A 20,758-nucleotide genomic window follows, 5' to 3' on the forward strand; every position below is an offset into this window, starting at 1 on the left:
AGGGACGCCCTAAGGTCACCGTGCGACATCAAATCAAAGACTGTACGGCACCCCCACGTTTTCGGTCTCCACAATTTATAAATACCCCGTGCAGCTCCCCCAAAAATAAAAACATATGTGACTGCTACATTGTGTGACCGTGGAAATACTGCGGCCACCCTATAATTGCTAATGCCCGTAGATTTTGGAGACCCTACGGCCGCCGAGCCAAATGTGACTGAAGCATAAGTGACCACAGAACCGGAGATGTTTAGTTATGTCTCCAAATTTGAGAGAGTACCCTAAATTTGGCCACCGGTCCGGGAGGTTACTAATGAAATGTTTGCAAGGTCTGGGTTGCCAATAGTTTCATGCCTGATGCTTAGAATTTAACAAAAAAATCTATGACTCAGAAAACTCACCACTAGGTTATTAGTTTGAGCACATTATTGACGGATAACTCACCAGTGCAAAGATATTCACCACCAGAAATGGCTTTCCTGATCAAAGTAATAGTTTGCAACCTTTTCGCCACAGGATCGATTACCTGCACCGGTCCTGGACGTTACGCAGCGTGATCCAAAATGATCTCCTCCCAACAGCCGACATGATCTTGTGTTTGGAACAAGAACTTGATGGACTACTGGGTCCGATTTCAAAACCATCGAGAAAAGTCAGGATTTCTGGAGTGATGGGTCACAAAGGAACAAATACGCAAAATCAGGCTCGACGAGGAGCAACCTTTCGTAAACATGCACAAACGGACGGCATGTAGGACACTTCCCCAGGTAGCAATCCTTCTCTATCCTGCACACGTGCGTGAGAATCCAGGTTCGAATCTCTGCAATACCCGAAAGCACAATTGATTGCCCGACACTATGCATTGGGCTTGGATGCTGCATTGGAGAGCATGCCGTTTACACAAACAATCAGGATGCAGACAGCCTGGTGTTGGCTTCACGGTTAAGGTGGCTGGCTTAAAATGTTAAAAAAACACCAGGTGGGTTGACTCAGCCTGGCATCCTTCCGAGGTCGACAAAATGAGTACCAGGTTACTGGAAAAGGGGCACCAGCAACACAGCCCCGCTCTTGGCAATGATGCAACCAGCAGCCACTGGCTGTATACAAAATGATGAGGGTGTAAACAAGACTATGATAGAGGAGATAGTACAGATCACAAAAAAACAGACAATGACATTGCGCTCATTGAAATGCAGGGATTTTAAGCTGGCCATCAACAGGTAAAGGCGGCTCGGATCATTACATGAACATGGCAGTACTGTTTTTCCCACTAAAATGTCAGAAATGAAGGAAAAATTTCCGAAAAAGGTGTCCACTAATTTTTCAACCGTTTTCTTCATTGCGATTATTTAAGAATACAAGCTTTCAAATTACTAGTATGGGCCCGTAGGGGCGTAAACGACGACTGGATTGGGGCATTATTTCAATTAGATTGGATCAACTGTATCATAAATGGCCATAACTTGGGAAACATACTCAGGTCCCCAGCGTCAATTGTGACGTCACATCAAACAAAGAAGAATTGTGTTGTCCTGTCATTGGTCGACAGATAAATGGCCGTAACTTGGGAACCGCTCGTCCGATTAATATCAAACCTTGAAAAGCACATCCGCAGGGCCCCGGCAATATTCCTGGCAAGTTTCAGTCAGATCGGACCGTCGATCGTGCAAAAATAAATAAATAAATAAACCTTAATTTTGACGTCATTCGTGACACCATAGCACCGTGTCTTGTCATTGGCCGACAGATAAATGGCCGTAACTTGGGAACCGCTTGTCCGATCGATATCAAACCTCAAAGGCACATCCGCGGGTCCCCAGCAATATTCCTGGCAAGTTTCAATCCGATCGGACCGGCGGTCGTCGAGAAACGGCAGTCACAGACACACACACACACACACACACACACACACACACACACACACACACACACACACACACACACACACACACACACTGCTGGAATTATAGATAGATATGAAATGTAAAATCTGCACAAGTGCTTTTGACAAACACCCCTCAAAAAATTGTGGGCGACATCATTTGTCTGGAAAAGTAATAATGTTTTGTCCATCTTGTTTATCATCAATCTGTGAAACACCTAAGGTTGCCGAGGCAGTTTCAGTAGTTAGGGGTCACAATCATCGGTGGGTCACGCTCTGACGCAGGATCAGGAATGTGCAATTTGCTCAGGGTGCCGGTGGCTTGGCAGGTTGGTCTGACCGTAGAGGTACGCACATTCACCTCCAAGCTGTCCAGCCTGGGTTCAGATCTCGGGCCGAGCTATAAACTGCCATCCTTGTGTTTCATCAATGTGTGTGACGTCCCTCGGATCAACATTAAACTTGGCATCCCGTCGGCTGACAGTTGATGGACGTTAAATATCCCGCGGTGTCCTTCATAAAGAGTAGATGAGTTATCACCGGCATCCAAGTTATCGCGACAGCTCGCCTACTCTTCACGAAAGATGCCATGGGATTTTTAATGCCCATAAACCAATGCCAGCAAATGGCACACCCAGCTTAATGTGTCCATCAGAGGGATGGCACAGACGTTGATGCCTCACCCTGCCAACAAAACACCAGAATGACCGTTTATAGCTTGTTCTGGATTCAAAACAAGGCCAGAAAGGTCAAAGGTGAGCGTCGAGAGGTACAGACCTCTTAATTGTCCTGCCAGCCTCAAAAGTTAAAAAGGAGCTGATACTCTAGGCCCCCTGCCTTTTGGATGGTATGAGAAATAGATCCATGTAGTATGAAAGCTAAATCTTCAACTGTTTTTGAAATATCACGCACACAAGCCAAGTTACTGAGATGGTTGCCATGGCATCATAATTCAGCTAATCACTGCCATCATCCGATCAGTTTGAGATAATGTCATGCGACATAGATATCTACAATATAAAAGCTAAATGCTCAAGATTAAAAACATATATACATATACATATATATATATATATATATCACGTGCACAAAAGTACATGGACAGATGATCGATCGGTCGGTCGGAGGTCATTTTAATGTCCCCTGTATCGGACCTTGGCGGAGGGGCGGGGGACCAAAAAAATCTATAATTTAAAAAATAAAGATGGGGTACATTCCAAATCAGGTTATTCCACTTCTTCGGTCGGCTGAAGGATCAGACAAACTCCTTTGTGTGCATCGACTCATTCTCTTCTCTCCGGTCTTTCAAGAGTCGTTTCCACCCATCACCTCCTCAACGGTTTCCCCTTTTGCCGATGCACAACTCAACTCTCAATGAACTACCCTTTTCTTCACCACCACGCACTCCCCTTCTCAAAGTGCAGTGTGCTTGCGACACCTTGTCCACCCATTTCCCTCCGCACATTTGCCAGTCTGTTATATAAGCTGTATCCTCTGTCGCTTGAGGCTTTTTATGAGCCACGACTGCTGCAGAAAAAACAGTGGCATGCCACCATCAAGATGCTTTACATGTTTATAGGGAATTTTTAAACAACTTCCTGTGAACTTCACAAGTTTATCGGCTGAATCAGACATTATATGTTCTTCTTTATAACATTTAAGGCACTGATGATGTCATGAATGGCAATGGGTGCTACCTTTGTTTAATTCATACTACTTTCTGAAACATCAAATTACTTGACACTGGACAGGAAAAAAAAAAAATTTGGTCTCAACTCTTTTCCTTGTAATATTGTGCTGGCAGGACAACTCGGAGGAAAGAGCACTCACCTTTGAGCTGTTTAGTCATGGTTCGATTCCTGACCTTCCAATAAACGGATATCCCTGCTGTTTCAGAAGCTGGGTGTTGCACCAATGAGCACGCAATCACTGGGATGGGACGTTGAGCTGGGTGTCCCTTCCGCTAGCATTTGCATGTGAAAGATCCCACGGTGTCTCTCCGATGAGTGTGTGAGTCATCACCAGCACCCTGAACAAACAAATTCCACATTCATGCTAAATGCAGAGGGAGAGGGGCACATCACACCGTGCCAACAAGAAGTGGTGCAGCGAGAAACCACTTGATACATTCGGATCATTGTAATATCTCCCTAAAAAAAAAAAGTTGTCGCGCTCATATCTATAGTGTACGGCATTCTCATTTTAATGTAGTCCTCCGGGTTTCAAGTACATAAGCAGTCAGGATGCATCAGATGTCCAATTTACACATGCAGTCCTCTAATATGATCACAAGTATCAAAAGCAGTAATATATTGATCAAGAACCAAGAGTAAAACATAATGATTGCAGGAAAAATATAGTTAAAGTTCGTATTTAGAAGTTAAAAAGTTCGTATTTTGTGAAACTAAATATATATAGTTCAAAAAATATCGAGTTAAAACATATATAGTTCGCAGTTAAAGCAAAGCAATGGCTTATGACCTTTGCCTTGTGACGATGTTCTGTGCCTCACTGTTTTGACAGCACCAATGATAAATCCATCTGTGGAGCACACAATCACACGAGGACATGTCGAGAACACCTACTTGTTCAGCCGGTGGACTTTCCGATAGAGTGGGACCAAGCAAGGTGGACAAGCAGATCGAGCATCACGGCTCGAACATAACCTGACGTGCGTAACCTGACGAACATAACCTGACCATAACTCTCCCTCCTTCCTCCCTCCCTACCCACCACCCCCCCCCCAACAAAAAGGTTAAATTCATTAATTTTAGAGAATTTAGCACAAATAATTCTACATCCCCATAGAAAAATGATTATGCCATGCATAATGTTGTGCATCATCAGCTTAAAGAACAGGAGAGGGCCATTTGGACCAACGTTGAACCCATGTTGAATGTAGACAGAGATTTGAGATCCCAGTACACATCCGTTATACCCACATTTACTGCAGGCCATGGTCCTGCTTTCTCATGAACAAACCTGAGTGACGAATACAGTGTGTGTAAGTGCGTATGCGAGATTTTAGATAAATCCAGGCTGTGGGGCGGATTCCACGAAAAGCAGGAGCTGTGGATTGGGGGTGGTGGAAGGGAGATGGAAGCACTAACGTTTCATTCCAGAGATGCCCCAAAGGAGGCTTTTGATACACATTCATATTAATTAGGTTTTTTAATGCAGGATTGCACATTCATGAGGAATACCTGCTTCAAGTGGTTTCATTCCAAATGCTTGACATTTCTGGATATTTCTTGTCGACAATGGTTGGAAAGTAAAAGATATTCATTCAGAAGAACAAAACAAAATTCCATGGTAAACACCTGAATGAACGAAAAAATTAAAGGGGTGGGGGGGGGGAGGCAATAAAAAAGAACAAAGTTAAAATAAAGAACAATAACAAGGCTCAAGTATGGTGGTTTGAAACTCAATAAAAAGTTGTTGTCCAGTAAGGTACAAGGAAGGTTGTTGTACGATGCAATCACACAATAGAGACAATGGAGAGGCCTCCAACACACAATGGAGAGGCCAATGTTGCATCTGTCTAGACAAAGGCACCTTACCAAGTTATTCAATTTCCATGCAAAAATTCTCATGACAGATTTCTGAAAACATGTTGAGAAAATTTAGTCATCGAATATGCCGATGGGACCCGGCAATCAACCTCAATTCCACTTGGATCCATTCCTGTACAATGGGTGTGTGAACTAACATGTACAAGAGGAAACAACCTATTCAGAAGGCTGAGGTTCTTCACAAACAGAGCAAAAGAACTAAAGCAAAACAATAAAGTTGCATTGTTCCGCGGTACACTGTTCTCCAACAGGTTGCTGCAGAGGTAGCAACCGTTCATTGTGCGTTCAATTCCTGACCAGAGTGTAAAATGACCGATCGGTGCTTGGTGGGCAGGGAATCACAAAGTGCACCATCCTTCCGATGGGCATTAAGCCGGGTGTCCCATCTACTAGCAATAGCTGATGGAGGATAAAGACTGCATGGTGTCTTTCCCGAAGAAAAGGCGAGTCATTGTGGGCACCCTGAACGAATTCCAAAATTCAGTCCGACTACACAATGAGCACAGTGTGATGGAGTTGGACACGGCTGTCGACTCGCACTCATGGTCTGCAAAGGGTCTTGGCGTATGTTATCGTACGAGACTCGGTGGTGTAATAGTTAGAGCATTCACTCGAGGAGGCCAGTAGTTCTAAACCTGGATGAGTCACACCAAGGTCATTTAGAATTTTTAAAAGGTATATCCTGCTTTCTTGCTTGAGGATCAGCATTTAAAAAGATAGAGCACGAACAAACATTGCTAGGAAGGCAATGGCAAACCACCTAGTATAACCCTTGCCAAGAAACTACTTCAGCAGCAACAACGCTATTCAGCAGCACCAGAAAGAGGAGAGGAGGGGAGAGGAGATTGGGACCATACTCTGTGCAGAGCGTTGGTGCTGCTTAAGCAGTCTCCTTGGCTATTGGGCACAATCCTGTACGTGTCGCCACTTCGACACAGGATACCAGCATGCTGGCACTCATTTTGCCGACCTCGGAAGGATGACAGGCTGAGTTAACCCCACCTGGTATTAATTCAACAGCCGAGTGGGATTTGAACTCAGGATCCCAGGGTCCAAAGCCCACCACCCGAACCATTAAGCCAACACCAGGCGTACCAGAAAGAGGAAAACCCAAAGCCCACAATGTAGTCTTTCATCTTCATTCTTGGCAATAGTTTCAGTAAATTTGATCCATTAAAGGATAAGCAAACTAGAAGGGCACCTTTGATGTCACCAGATATGCCTTTACCTACATTATACATACTTGTACAAAGTTTGAATTTAAATCCCTGAACCCAAATTCAAAATATTAAATAATCCTGGCTGCCAGACCATGCGTCCAATCAGGTTGAAATTTCAAAGATATATTCCCCATGACAACTCGATCATTACTGTGACATTTTATGTCGATTGATGAAGCGGTTCAAGAGAAAAAAATTTTTTTAAAGATTTTTTATTCAATCCAAAATGGCTGCCAGACCATGTGACCTATTAATTATTTGTGAACACGTCGGTATCCCCAAGGCTTGGGAAACGTGTGGGTGAAGTTTTCCCTTGATCTGTCAAGCTGTTCTGGAGAAGAAGGTTATTTTAAAGCTTTATTGGTCAAAAAAAAAAATCCAACCTGCCAAACCATGTGACCTATGACGTCATAGATCGGAACCTTTTGTTCCTCATGGGTAGACGATCATACCTGTAAAGTTTCGGCTCGATCTGTTAAGACGTTTCAGAGAAGAAGGTTTTTGAAGGGTTTAATGTTAAAAACAATGGGGTTGGCTAAACCAATGACCGATGTCATCAATTCCCGACCCCCCCCCCCCATACAATTTAGCTCGAGGTGACCCTCACATATTTTCATTCTGATGGGATAAAGTATTCAACACATGCAATTATGTCGTCATAACAAAGCCAACCATGACATCAAAGAAAACAAAAATCACTTGTTTCCCATGGGGAATACTTCACATGTGCCAAGTTTCAATTTTTTCCATGGAGCGGTTTCGGAGATAGAGTTCTAATTTTTAGCTTTTTTAAAAATATATTTTTTAAACAGAGCTGGAACACCACGTGACCTATTATATCATAATTATCACTGAATCATTCGACATGAGTAGGCGCACATATGGTGAAAAATTCATGTCGATCGGATAAGCATGTGCAAAGAAAAAAAAAAAAGAAGAGAAAATTAGAATGGACGTACGAACGGTACAACCTAAAAACATAATGCGTCCGGCGACTGTCAGCGGAGGCACAAAAAGAAGTAAATGCTCAATAGGTCATTACAGCACCAAGAATTGCAGGCATCGTAGACCTGGACAGCAAGCAAATGCAGCATGACAATTTGAGGTGGAGGCTTTGCTTGGTACACAGAAGATGAGGGTTAAAGACTTCCCAAACAAGACCAAACGATGCTTCATCAAGCATCACTGCATTTGTAATGAACCCTCTCCCTTTGGACAGATGATAAGATGTATACTTCCATGTTTTAATACATTCCAGAAGAATGGTCCAAAGAAAATGGGTCCGTCCTTTACTAACCCTCTAATCGAAATGTGGGGCATCAATGGAGACTTCAAAGGAATTTTGCTCACTTTATTCGAAAAAGTTTCTTTCCATCTCTGCATGTCCATGTTAAATCAATAAATCACCACAAAGGTGTACAGGAGACCCCTTGTACCTGAAACTGCATGTACCACACACGACTGAAAAAGCAAACAATGGACAACCACTGTATGATCACAAAGCTTTTCCTGCAGGAATAAGTGGTTGACAACGGTTGCTCGATTACAATCAACTATTTTTAATTTACCAGGATATCAGATTCACCCAAGCATTGTTATTGTCCAGTACGAACACCTTCATATCAAGAAAATCAAAATATCTCATTCGATCACGAGCAGTCTTGATCATTTCGGAAAAACTCGATCGTCAAGTTTGATCTGCGGCACCACCAACCACAAAGAGGTTTGAGGTTAAGGAAAATTTCCCATCTTTGTGCGATATATGACCCTAGAACGTCCTCTCTAGCGGGCTTGAACAAAGGTACTGTCTTTGATTCAAAACATCAAACGCTATTTTCTGGATGTTCGCGTCCATGTTCTCTGGAGCGTCTGGAAAAAAGACAAGTTCCAAAAACGAGTTACACATGGATAATATTTTGTCTTCTGTTATGATTATGGAAAAAAAACCTCTCCATTTGCAACACAGAAGCTACCGTACTGTTCATGGTCGATTTATAGGGGTGTGGTTGTGGGTGCTCACGTTTTTGCAACTCGGACATGAGGTAGTTGTTCTTGAAATAAATCTGCGAGCAGAAAGTATTGGCGAGAAGAACCTGCATGGGTACAGGAATGGGAAAGCATTCAAAACATGTGCACAAAAGCCGACAAATAAATGCAGATAAAACGAGAACAGCACTCAGTGGAGCACATACTTCCGCCAGGCTGAACACTTTACATTTGTATACCACTAATAGACCCGTATCTATATCCGAACCGAAACCAAAACCCAATCAGCTTGTTCTTGTCACCTACCCAAATAACGAGAGTTCAAAGAACACTTTACCCCATGCAATGAGAAGAGACATGGGAAGGGTCTTTTCAACTCTTGATTTCCATTTGAGCACGATCGATGTTGAATTTGAATAACAGGCGTGATGTTAACAGTATAAAGCCGATGGGTTAAACAGAACAGTCCAGAGCAGGGTTTCTTAACCTTTTTAGTATTGTTTCCCCGTTTGAAATTGCCGAATAATGATATCCCCTCCCCCCCACCACATTATCAACAATAAATTAATAAAAAAATACTAAAATTTATTTAAAAAATTATTGCAATAAATATTTTCATTAAAATATTGATACACGATTTATTGCATAACATTAACAGTCATATTCTTTTAACATTAGTATTCCTAAAATCAACATTAATTTTTGTTCCGCTAATTTTTCATCATTTGGGAAGCGTATTCGGACGACGTATTCAACGCAATAAATAGTTTGAAACTTGTTCAACCTAAAAAATAATTTCCCCCCTGAAATCCGAAAAATTTTCCCCAGGTTAAGAATTACTGGTCCAGAGTGAACCTTCTGCCAACTCCTCTCGGAGGAACTGACGATTTTGGACTAATATTTGAGAAAAAGATACACTCAACCAGACTGATCTTTTGGACAAAGTTAGCTCAGGCTGGTGCCATCGCTGGGTGCCACCATTTTGCCCAAATATCAATGTTCCCATTCCCTGAGTGTGAGTGGCAAATTTAATTGGTCAAGCCAGCGTATAATGATGGCAAAGTACTGCTAAACTGAAGTGGAAACAAGGCAATTTGTGTTCTACAGTGTTCAACATATATTGTTACGTGGGAGAGGGTATGGGGTATGGAGGACATCCATAGCGAGATGGTGGTAAGTATTGCATGGAGCGTGTAATCGCATAGCTTAGGTTCCTCCCTGCATTAGCTAAATGTCCAGAGGTACCCAAGCAACAATAGCATTCCTTTCCTGTAGTAATTCTCTGCAGACTACTGTAGTAGGACCTGTTACCAACTATAGTATATGAGAGTGCAACTCTCATATACTTTCGTTCTAACTGCAGCATTTTTACCTGGGTAAGTTGTATGTAATATGTGCACCGAGGAGGTGGTGAGTGTTAACATAGGTGTGCGTAGGCCATGGCGATGAGATGCACTGCAAGCCTATAAGGGCTAAAGGACTTTATTAATGGACACGCCATGCGGGATGGGATGGTGAGAAAAAGGTGGCGTCCACAATGGCGGGTGGCCAACTATGGGACTTGGGGAGGTGGTTCCAAAGTCCGGGAAGGTCTGACTGATGTGGAACACACCAGTTTGTGATCAGCACTGTGAAGGATAGTGGACGCACAAGCCCTGGCCTCTGAGAATCATCGCTATCGTGTTGGATCTGTGCCATCTTGCATCACCTTCATCGCTCCTTGCCTTCGGATAGCCAGACTGGTTGATTAATAAAACCCATTTTAATTACAAGGAGCTTCTCCCGCCTTTTATTTGAATTGGGTACGTGCTGGGGGTGAATACGCCGCAACAGCTCACAACCCCAGCATGGCGAGTCGAAGGTAAAATATTGTATGGCTGATCGTGGAGACATTAGGTTTTCTGCAAAAAAGGCACATCACATTTGTGAGCCTCTGAAGTGACAATATAAATTCAATTGAAATTAAAAAGAAAAGTTTTTAAGGTTGTCAAAAAATATCTATGAATAAATAATACTTTAAAAAAACTACAAGACATTGAATCGGAAGTTTACCACCATTGATACATTTGGGAAACTTTTTTTTTTACAAGACCTTATTTAACACTTACATTAGTTATTCATGCCCATTGTTTGTGTCCTTTATGAAGTCCCTAAAAACAGTGTTTCCTGTTTGGAATTATTTTCAATATTTTTTTGAATGCCAGACAGACAAACAATTGCTTTACCACACTGTGCGCATGCGCACCATGGATGAGACTGTACAATATTCCCTATTTCCGAAAAGTACTGCAAAACTGCAGATTTTTGGAAGTGCAGGCAAGCCGATTCGTGTTCTACAGTTCAAAATGTGGAATTCAATTGAAGTTTCTCGATCACAGACGGAGTGAACCAATTGCTTTCCCTCGCTTTGCGCTTTGTGCGCTGGTAATTATCATCACTTTAGCAGCTGAGCAATATATGGCGGACAAAGCCCTCGAATAAATCGAGAAAAGACCACGAGGAAGTTTCCAGCACTGGAAGATTACACCGATATCTATGCATTCCATGAGGAATGCAAAACCTCAGATTAAGTAGAGCAAAGACATTGGGCCGTGCAGATTGATACACCTCATGATCATGGTTCCGAAGTCCGATGGAAATTGCTCGAGAGGCTCGCGATACCACTGCGGTCATGGCAAAGCAGTTTGTCGCCACATCTGCCAAACGCTTCAGAACAAGCTGCTCATCCACGATGGTCTGTTGGAGATGGGAATGGAAGTGCATTCTCAGAGAGGATCCATTGTAACCTGCCCATTCCCCACACACCCCTCATTTGCAGAACATCGAACAGAAAACACAAAATCATACAGCCGCTGCAAATAGGACTTTGTTTTGATGAGATTATTTAATTAAATAACCTGATGAAAGTGTGAGAAACCAGCCAAATCAGCTAAACCATGACAAAGCACCGGCACAAAAATCTGTGCATCTCGCATATGTACAACATTTGGGATCGAGTGAGCGAGGTGGTCATGTTGTGGTTACCTTGCCAAAGCGGTGCAGCACGATATACACAGCATTTCCAAAGTTGTAAACATTTTCCTCAAGTTTCTTGGCACTGTTCTGTGAGGGACATTAAATAAACCAAGTCCAGAGAAAGTCCAGTAAAAACAAAAATACCAATCAAGTCTACCATTGTATTCAACAGCCAAAAAAAATGAAATGGAACCACCTACCTGAGGTTGATCAAGATGCCACCTCCCCCCCCCCCCACCTTTCCAATTCCTTCCAGGAATTTGATGCCCATCATACATTGAAGCAGGTGGTGCAATAACATCTCATGTAATTCCCCATACCTACCCACAGTCATTTTTACCCCCATCAACTCGTAACCAAACGAAACACTCTTACTTGCAGGTTACTGCACTTTCTCCCCTCTTTACTCCCATTTTCCTGTTCGTCAAATCATTTGGTTGTTGTACCCAACTGTGGCCTCACTGTCAGTTCGTTCAATTTACCCTATACCATTTTGCACAAGCCTCGATCTTGCATAGAAAAATAAAAAACTGGTAAATAAATAATCACCAGAGTCGTTAAGTATATACAAAGAGCAGGTACCTCCAGACTGGGATGTGTAACACCATCCTTCCCAGTGAGCCCCAGGTCCACAGTGGAAACAACCGAATCCTTCATTTTCTTGAACAACGTTCCAAACACCAGAGCAACATCTCCTCGTTTCATTTCCCTACCACCGGGCACAGCCATTGTCACTCCCCAGTGCCAGCAGCAATCTCTCAACATGGGCACAAACACTGCCACCACCATCAATCTCTCTGCAACCATAGCAGCCACTGCCACCAGCATCACAACAAGGTCTACAGGTTATTCAATTCAGTGGCCAAAAGGACAACAAACAGGGAAATTAAAAGGTTAAACCATCCAATTAAAAACGTCAACTCCCAATCAACGCCTGCTTTTGAGTCTCAATGAGCCAAACACAATCTGCTCTTGGATTTCAGCTCACTCCACAATTGAACAATGGATGAAATCAACAGCACATTAACCGAGGTATGCCAACCATTGTGGGAAGCAAGCGGAAGCTGACGGTAGGTTAGAAAGAGAGAAATTGTTCTGTTATCAACAGCAAAAGCCCAATCACCACATCATCGGCTGCGCTGCCACACGGGCCGATTTAAGAATTGGTTCGTTTAACCTGAAGGTGGTTCCTAGCACGGTGTTGCATCTTGCATTTTTACGGGTGAGAACACTCCAGCAAATTTGAAATTCCATTTGGGAAATTCACAAGTGTTGGATACACCACCAGACCAGGGTCCAAGCAATACCTACCTTCTTCATTATTCTCACCCTGAAGGGGTTGTGAGACGATTGGAAACACCGGTGTGCGTGTGTGTGTGTGTGTGTGTGTGTGCACGACTATATTTTCACATTAAAAAAAAAAAAATCTGCCAAAGCTTGTCCGACTGATGTGAAAATAAACATCGGAGGACATCCCACATTTTATTGACAACTCTGATGTCATTGGTCACATGGTATGGCAGACAAACTGGCTGAAAGGAAAAAAAAAATTGGACATCTTCTCCGAAACCACTCAACGAAAAAGTATTGAAACTTGGCACACATCATCAACTCCCCATGAGGTGTATAGGGTGATAAGGACATCGGTGAAGTGGTATTCCAGCAATAATTGGGTAAATCAAAATCCCTTATCCAAAAAATCTGAAACTATATATATATATATATATATATATATATATATATATATATATATATATATATATACATGATCTGCGACTGGATGGATGAGAGTGAAGAATTAAATTCATGATGTCATTGGTCACATGGTCTGGTGGCCAGATTGAATTGAAAATAAAAATGCAAAATTTTTTTTAAAAAGTAAAAAATAAGTCAACAAACCCGCTAATCGATGTGCAACTTCTTACATATACATATGATTGACGAGCCATGGGGAATATCGTTTCAATTTGATTTCATATCCATCTTCATTAGCACAATTTAGCCTTAATGCGCACAAAAGTGGTGGTTAAATATCCTAATAATCAATAAAGCTACGGATAATGGCAATGTATGCGACAATTAAAGGTGCATGGATGATACGGGTATGTGGGTCATAAGAACAAAGGGCCGTAATAGTAGCCTGTTCAGTTAACAATGATATTTTCATTCAGAATGAGCACACGAGGGGAGACTATGTGCTCTACTGAGTGCTGTTCTTATTTTTTGGATGCATTTGGATGTCTGAAATGGCTCTCCTTCAAATTCAGTAGAAATACCTTGAATGCAAACACTGTGTTCATCTCGTCGAACAGTTGTGTTGGGTCGCTGAAATAGGTGACCCTTATTGTCAGTAATTCTGTCTGTTTGTTTGGATGTTTGTTCGTTTGTCATCAGCATAATTGGTAGTAAACGTGGGCGGATTTTGACCAAACTCGGGTGGGAGGTACATCTTATGACCTAGTTCTTTGGAAATTGTGATGGTTGCTAGGGACGCTTTGGTTCCCTTGCAACAACCGAAAAACCTTCAAAATCAGTACCGTTCACGCGAAATCAATTCCGAAAGCCATTATCCCACGTAGGGTTATGAAATTTGGCATGAATGATCTACAGGTGATGCTCTATCAAATACAGTATTATTCCGGTTTTTGTGATATATAGAATACTTTACCCGCAGCACCCCTACAATTAGGGTATGCGCGAAAATTGAAGGGCCCCTAGCGACCAGGTGAGTGCATCGATACGAATGAAACTTTGCAGGTTCATGGTACTCAATGAGTACTACAACTTTGCCTCAGGACATATTGACCGATTTCACTTAGGTCAGGGGTCAAAGGTCAATTCGTGCAAAAATCGATAATATGCGAGAGCTGGAGGTGCCTTCGCGCCAAATGCTACTCCTAGGGTTATGGTCGGATGGTCATGAAAATTCACACTAATCGTCTGGAATACATTGTGCACAAACGATCGAGCCGGATTTTCGATTTAGATCTTTGTTCACCCACAGCACCCCCTCGAACTTTGGGGATTTCCGATTTCAAACCGCATTTTCGGTACTTTTCATTCAAATGGATACCGAGTAGTAATCAGTAGATGGAACTCGATGAGATTTGATATGCATAATCTTAAGGTGATTCCCTATCCACTATATGACATCCATTTTGCTCTACATCTTGTAGTTTCCATGCTTGGCGACCCATCGCCGCCTACTGGCTTGTCTCATGTATTTGTTTGCATGTCCACCTGTGTGAGATTTGTGTTTGACAGCTCCACTACGAGCATTCGATACTGAAAAAAAAAAATATATATATATATATATATATATATATATATATATATATATATATATATATATATATATATATATATATATATATATACAATAATAATAAAAAGTTTAAATCTCTTACCCAGACTCTTTGCATGTTGAAGTCCAGAGAGATTATCTGCCATATACAAATTATACCAAAACAAACAAACAAAAAAAATTAGCAGATGAAAGGTTTTTTTTTTTTTTTTTTTGTATACCTTGGTCGAGGCTCGTATGAGAGCTAACACACAACTCAATCTGCTCGGTTATTTTTTGGAATAATTTGCACAGTATATGGCAGATAATCTTTCTGAACTTTCAAAGTCTGGAAAGAGAAGACAAACAAGCATTCAAAATGGAAACTTCTTGTACATGACAAAGAAATGTGCTGATAAAGTGTATTTTAAAAAATGCATTAAAAGGGTGGAAAATACATGAACAAATAAGTGAATAAAATAAAAGGTCTAGTCTCGAGATTGGTATATGACCAGACTTGAAGAGTACAGTACATGCTGTGCTGGCAGGGCACCGATTTCACTCGACTCAATGTGCAAAGACACCATGGGATCTTTAACAGCCACCAGAAGGAGCCAATGCTGGCTTGATGGGTCACCGGCTTAACATCCAACCGAGGGACGTAGTGCCGATCGACGCAACCCCCTGACTCTGAATCACCAATCCAACAGTTTGTAGTCGGGTCAAGAACAGAACCCAGAGCAGACAGCTCACAGTGCACGGGCTCTGCGCCATCCTATCAGATGTGGTTTAAGACTGAGAATTATTTCCCACAATGGTATTTCAGGCTCATCGGAAAAGGTGACCGTTTTGGCGGCGATTTTGAGTTTCGGGAAGTGGTTACGATTCGAGAGCCAAGTGAGATGGTACCCCTTATAGTTTAATGCTTACTTGAAAAAAATTAATCTTTCTTCTGCTTTCTGGTACTATACAGAATTTGGGTGTTCCGACGATAAATGTTTGGATCAAGACAAATATTGGTAGCTGTCGGCAGTGGTGCCTTCAAGAGATAAACACAGTGAGTTCATTAACCTCTCTGGAGTTGAGGATAAATTCACAAACGAGGTTTGACGTTAAATGCTCATCTTGATCCAAAACAGAAAAAAAAAATGCTTTCAAACAACAGAATAATAATTTAAAAAATGATGCCACCACGTCCAACCCCAGTACATACTTTACTCTATTGGTCATGATCTTTCCAGAATGTTGGACACCTTGCAGTGCGATGAACATCCGCAGAATTTCATTTGTTCCCTAGGGAGAGAATCACGAATAGCAATCACATACAAAAGCAAATATACCACCGCAAGAGCTTGCAATAACAACAAAATTCATACCATGGTGGTGTAATTAGCAACAGCGATCACAGAATTACCCAAAATGCATTCCATCCTTCAAGTTTACCGATTAGTCCATGTCAGAATATCATGTCATGCAACATAACACACATCTCCACATCCGGCTAAATCAAATAATACGTTCCACGGCTTAGTGTGTTGAACGGATGGAACTTTTTCATCAATTGACTTGTTAAACAAAACAAAAAGTATAATTTATACATGTACTAGCACAGCCTACTTGTCCCTTCACTGATCCACCAATTAGTCATCCTGTTTGCCAAATTTACTGATGCATCGAGTGCTTTAACCCTTCCTCGTACTCGCGTCTTGCTCCCCACCCCCACCTTTTGTCTCCCATTCGTCCTGATGTGCCCTCACACGAGAAATCTCACACACGATGACAGGCTTTGACAGGCCCGTTGGGGGCGTAGGGGAGAAGAGGAGGACAAATTTACCAGTGTGAAGAGTGCTTTAACCTCAGCATTGCCCAGGTAAAAATATATGTCGTAGTACCCTCTGCCACCACCAGGTGGTGCTACACGGTACACATTTGCAGAGATAACTTATGCCCCACCTCCCCTCCCCCCCAGCCCCTCACACCCACCACATGTGGCTACAGCCACATAGCCTATGTCCCATGTTAGCTCCCACACAAACTTGTAATTGTTCCCATAATTTGGAGTTTGTCACTTAAAAGATGTGGCCATGCATTACGAACAAAGAAAGCCAGAGACAGAGAGACAGATATATATTGTTACGTTTGAGGGGGGGGTATGCATTCAAAGGGTAATTAGGATGTTTAATTAGGTATGCCATGCTGTTCGAGTTTACCAGGATCTCGATGTAATAAGTAGCAATTCAGTGGTGATAAGTTGTCTAGTAAATGTTCATTTCTTCAAGGGGGGAAATGATAATTGTCACGTAATTAGATAGGGACACGGGATAGGGTAAGTGTGTCTGCATAAACCCCTTTTGGTATTCTCTGGAGACTGGCCGTGACGTCACAGGACAGTGCAGCGGATGGCTCCGCCCCGTGATCACGATTGGCGGAAGGCGACGGCGGTGGGCCAATAAACGGCTCGATTGGAAGTGACGAGGACAGGAGGATAAAAAGGTTCTGTTCGGGGTCGAAAAGGAAGAGGAAGAAGATCGGGACAAAACGATCGTGTTTTTTTGGTGTGGAGGCTGTTGCGCGGAGAGCGTCCTTGTTGTTGTGCTGATTGCGTCCACACGACGGTCCAGCCTGACCACCAGAAATAGCTACATTGTGTGTGTGTGTGTGTGTGTGTGTGTGTGTGTGTGTGTGTGTGTGTGTGTGTGTGTGTGTGTGTGTGTGTGTGTGTGTGTGTGTGTGCGCGCTTGGCACCTTAGAGGGTTTAAGATCTGTATATTCATTGGAATAGTCTGTGTTTTTCCCCCACACCCGATCCCACACCATCCCGTCGAATCGCCCCGGATCCCTCTTCTTGCCGAGTCTTGTTATTTCTAGTCAATAATAAAAATGAATAAACATCATCAACTCAGTGAAAAGTGACTCGTGCCACCTTCCTCGTCCCGTTTGCGGTAGAGCGATTAGAACCGCCATGTTTGGGTTATAAATAAATAAACCGCCTCCATCGTTTCGGCTCATTCTACGTTGGCGGGACTGTTCAAGTCCCGTGGACGTCACATTGGTGTCAGAAGTGGGTTGTTCGAACCCCTCTAAATTATATTTGGTATCGGGAGAACATACCAAGATTAAAATCTTGCCACGAATTGGAATAGAAAAGTACTACAGAAAAGCGCGCGAGCGCGGGAAAATTTTGGCGGGATTTTTCAAATTTAAATTACTTTGCGGCAAACGGGACTTCTGCACCATGGCTGATGTGCAGATGTTTGAGGAGGAAGGCCACGTGTCTGGCAGCGAGTCGGGGGAAGAAGGGAGAGACGGGGGTAGGGTTGGAACCTCCCCCATTCCGAGCGTAGACCGTGTTTCATCGCCCGTAACGGGGCCGGCAGCGCCGGAAACCGGCGCGATGTCGATCCAGACAATGTTGGAACGTTTAATAGGGGACATGACGGTACAAATGACAAATCAATTCGTGACACAGAGGGCAGAAATGGCAAATCAATTCGTGACACAGAGGGCAGAAATGACAGATCAATTGGGGGTAATGGGGGAACAGTTGGGTGCACGGATTGATTTAATGAGGGATGAATTGGGGGAAAAGATGGAGAAAATGAAAACTGAGATGCAGGAGTGTATGGATGTTAAATTGGCAGAAATACAAAGTAAATTCGAGGATAGATTGGAGGAAACAAAGGTAGAAATTACATTGGAGGGGGAAAATATACGAAAAAAATTGGTAGATAAAATTGATGCAACGAACATTCAGGTTGATAAAGTGGATGAAAGCCTGGAACGTCATCGTGCCTGTGTGGATGCTCGTATGCAGCTGCAAGTAGAAGAGTGGGGAGAGCTGAGGAAGCAAGGGATGAATTTGGCGGAGGAGGTAAAAGGATTGGAGGCTCGTTTGGACGAACAAGATAAAATTATGAGCCAAGATGAAGTCTTGGATAAAGGCCTGGTAGAGCCGTCTTTTGTAAGTAGAGTGTCCGGGTTGGTTGAGGAGCAGCTACAAACTCGCGACGGAGCCTTGGAGGAGGTTGTGCGGGCCCAGAAGATCCTGCGGGAAGAGGTGAATCGGTCCATTCAACGTTTGGAACAGGAGGCAAAATTGACCCATGAGACATTCACCACAAAACATCTTTGGCCACAGTGGGCTCCGAAATTGGATACGCAGCCACAAGGGTGTTTGTTCCCTGGGCTGGATTCGGACAAGGGAGAAACTGAGAAGCGGGCCACCGTAAAAGTGATCCCCCTGGTAAATTTTGACGGGTCAGGGAGCGTTGAAGCTTTTCTGACGCAATTTGAGTGCATTTCCCGACTAAACGGGTGGAATGAGCAGGAACGTACAGGGAATTTGGTGGCAACGTTGGGGGGACCAGCCGCAGATGTGTTAAACGTGATCGCGGAGGGGATGTTGACCAGCTCCCACATTTGCGAGGGGTTGAGCCGTCGATTTGGGTTTGCAGCAAACTGTGATCTGGTGCGGGCCCAGCTCTAGCACCGCAGATTAAAGCCGGGTGAGACAGTGCAGGAGCTGGCACAGGACATTTACCAATCAGTCAGGATCGCGTATCGGGACCTTACAGTGGAGGCGTGGGACAGACTGGCACTCGAGAAATTTTTAGCTGCTCTTCCTGACCCTGAGGTCCGAGCGCTAGTGGAGTTACAGGATCCACCCACCGTTCACCGAGCGGCCGAGTGCGCGGCCAGGCTGGCCTCGTGGAGTCGGCCGGGTCGGGTTCCAGAGAGGCCATCGGTGACGATCCGACAGGCGGAGATCCAGGATCAGGGAGGGGGGCTGGGAGAAATTGGCATTACCCAAATGTTTCAGGAAATTTGCCAGAAACTATTAAGTTTGATAAGGGGTAATTCGGTAGTTGGTGCGCCAAAGCGGCGGGGTCCAGCCCAGCCAATAGAGCAATTCAATTATGGCCGAGGGGGTCCGGAACCGGAAGAGACATTTCACCGATACTCACGGGGGCCTTTTATGGGGAGTTGTTTCCGGTGCGGGCGAAGAGGACACATGCAACGATATTGCCGGTACCCGGCGATGGAGGGACCCTCCAACAGACTTTTAGACTCGGAGAGGGTGAATCCTCCTGCTGAACCGCCAGGTCTATCTGAGATGCCCTTTCATAGGTCGGGTCCGGAGATCACTGTCGGGGGTCGGGGAGACTAGATTGGGCTGAGCATATACGGCCATGCTCGGCTGCTGAGATTGTGGCGAAGTGCCCTCCTTTGGTGGAAAAAAATGAATTGTGGGAAAATTGGCATGGGTTTGTAAGTTCTGCTGGGTTTTAGAGTGACAATCGGGACAGTGGGTAATTGGTAACAAAGCGGGCACGAGTGGCTGTCCAATGGCTGGTGCGTGGATCGTGTGAGAAGTGCTATGTGAGTTGTTTTAAGTGAAGAAGTGAAATGTATGGTGCACACATTGTTTTTTTATTGGGCATGGTGTGGTAACAGGGAAGGTCATGGTCGGTGAAGTGTTAGAAATGCAGGTGTCACATGTAAGGCCGATGGGGTGGGGGAGTCATGTGGGTTTTGTGGGTGGGGATGATGTGCTTGTCCACAGGGATTGCTGAAGCTCACGGTGAGCGTGAATTGCGACCCCCTTCAAGGAGATTCACCACCTGGTGGCTAATGGTGACAGTGTCTGGAGGCAACTGGGAGAGGGTCTGGTTGGACGACCAAGGCGGGGAGGACCTTGGCGACCCAGGAAGGCCAGAGGAGCCAGTGAGACCCCTTTCAGAGTGTTGTACGGGATTAGAGCTGATGGCTACCAGGGGGCTGGGAATCAAAGGGAGCGGGG

The 20,758-nt window shown here is 43.7% G+C and overlaps 1 protein-coding gene across 2 annotated transcripts in view; it reads right to left on the minus strand.

Moving 5' to 3' along the window:
• Positions 1 to 8,010: 8,010 nt before the first annotated feature.
• The window catches only part of ACAD9 (acyl-CoA dehydrogenase family member 9), a 46,112-nt gene continuing 33,364 nt past the window's right edge, over positions 8,011 to 20,758 (minus strand). For both annotated transcript variants that reach the window (XM_085863805.1, XM_085863804.1), the window contains exons 14-19: positions 16,172 to 16,251; positions 12,258 to 12,384; positions 11,685 to 11,762; positions 11,268 to 11,396; positions 8,695 to 8,767; positions 8,011 to 8,543 (exon numbers count right to left, since the gene is read on the minus strand). In XM_085863805.1, the coding sequence (XP_085719931.1) occupies positions 8,443 to 8,543; positions 8,695 to 8,767; positions 11,268 to 11,396; positions 11,685 to 11,762; positions 12,258 to 12,384; positions 16,172 to 16,251 (588 nt within the window). In that variant the 3' untranslated portion in view covers positions 8,011 to 8,442. The remainder of the gene's footprint in view (positions 8,544 to 8,694; positions 8,768 to 11,267; positions 11,397 to 11,684; positions 11,763 to 12,257; positions 12,385 to 16,171; positions 16,252 to 20,758) is intronic.

This window comes from Eptatretus burgeri, chromosome 18, assembly GCF_056783735.1.
Source record: "Eptatretus burgeri isolate ZD-2024b chromosome 18, Ebu_testis_v1, whole genome shotgun sequence".
Classification (NCBI taxonomy): Eukaryota; Metazoa; Chordata; class Myxini; order Myxiniformes; family Myxinidae; genus Eptatretus; species Eptatretus burgeri.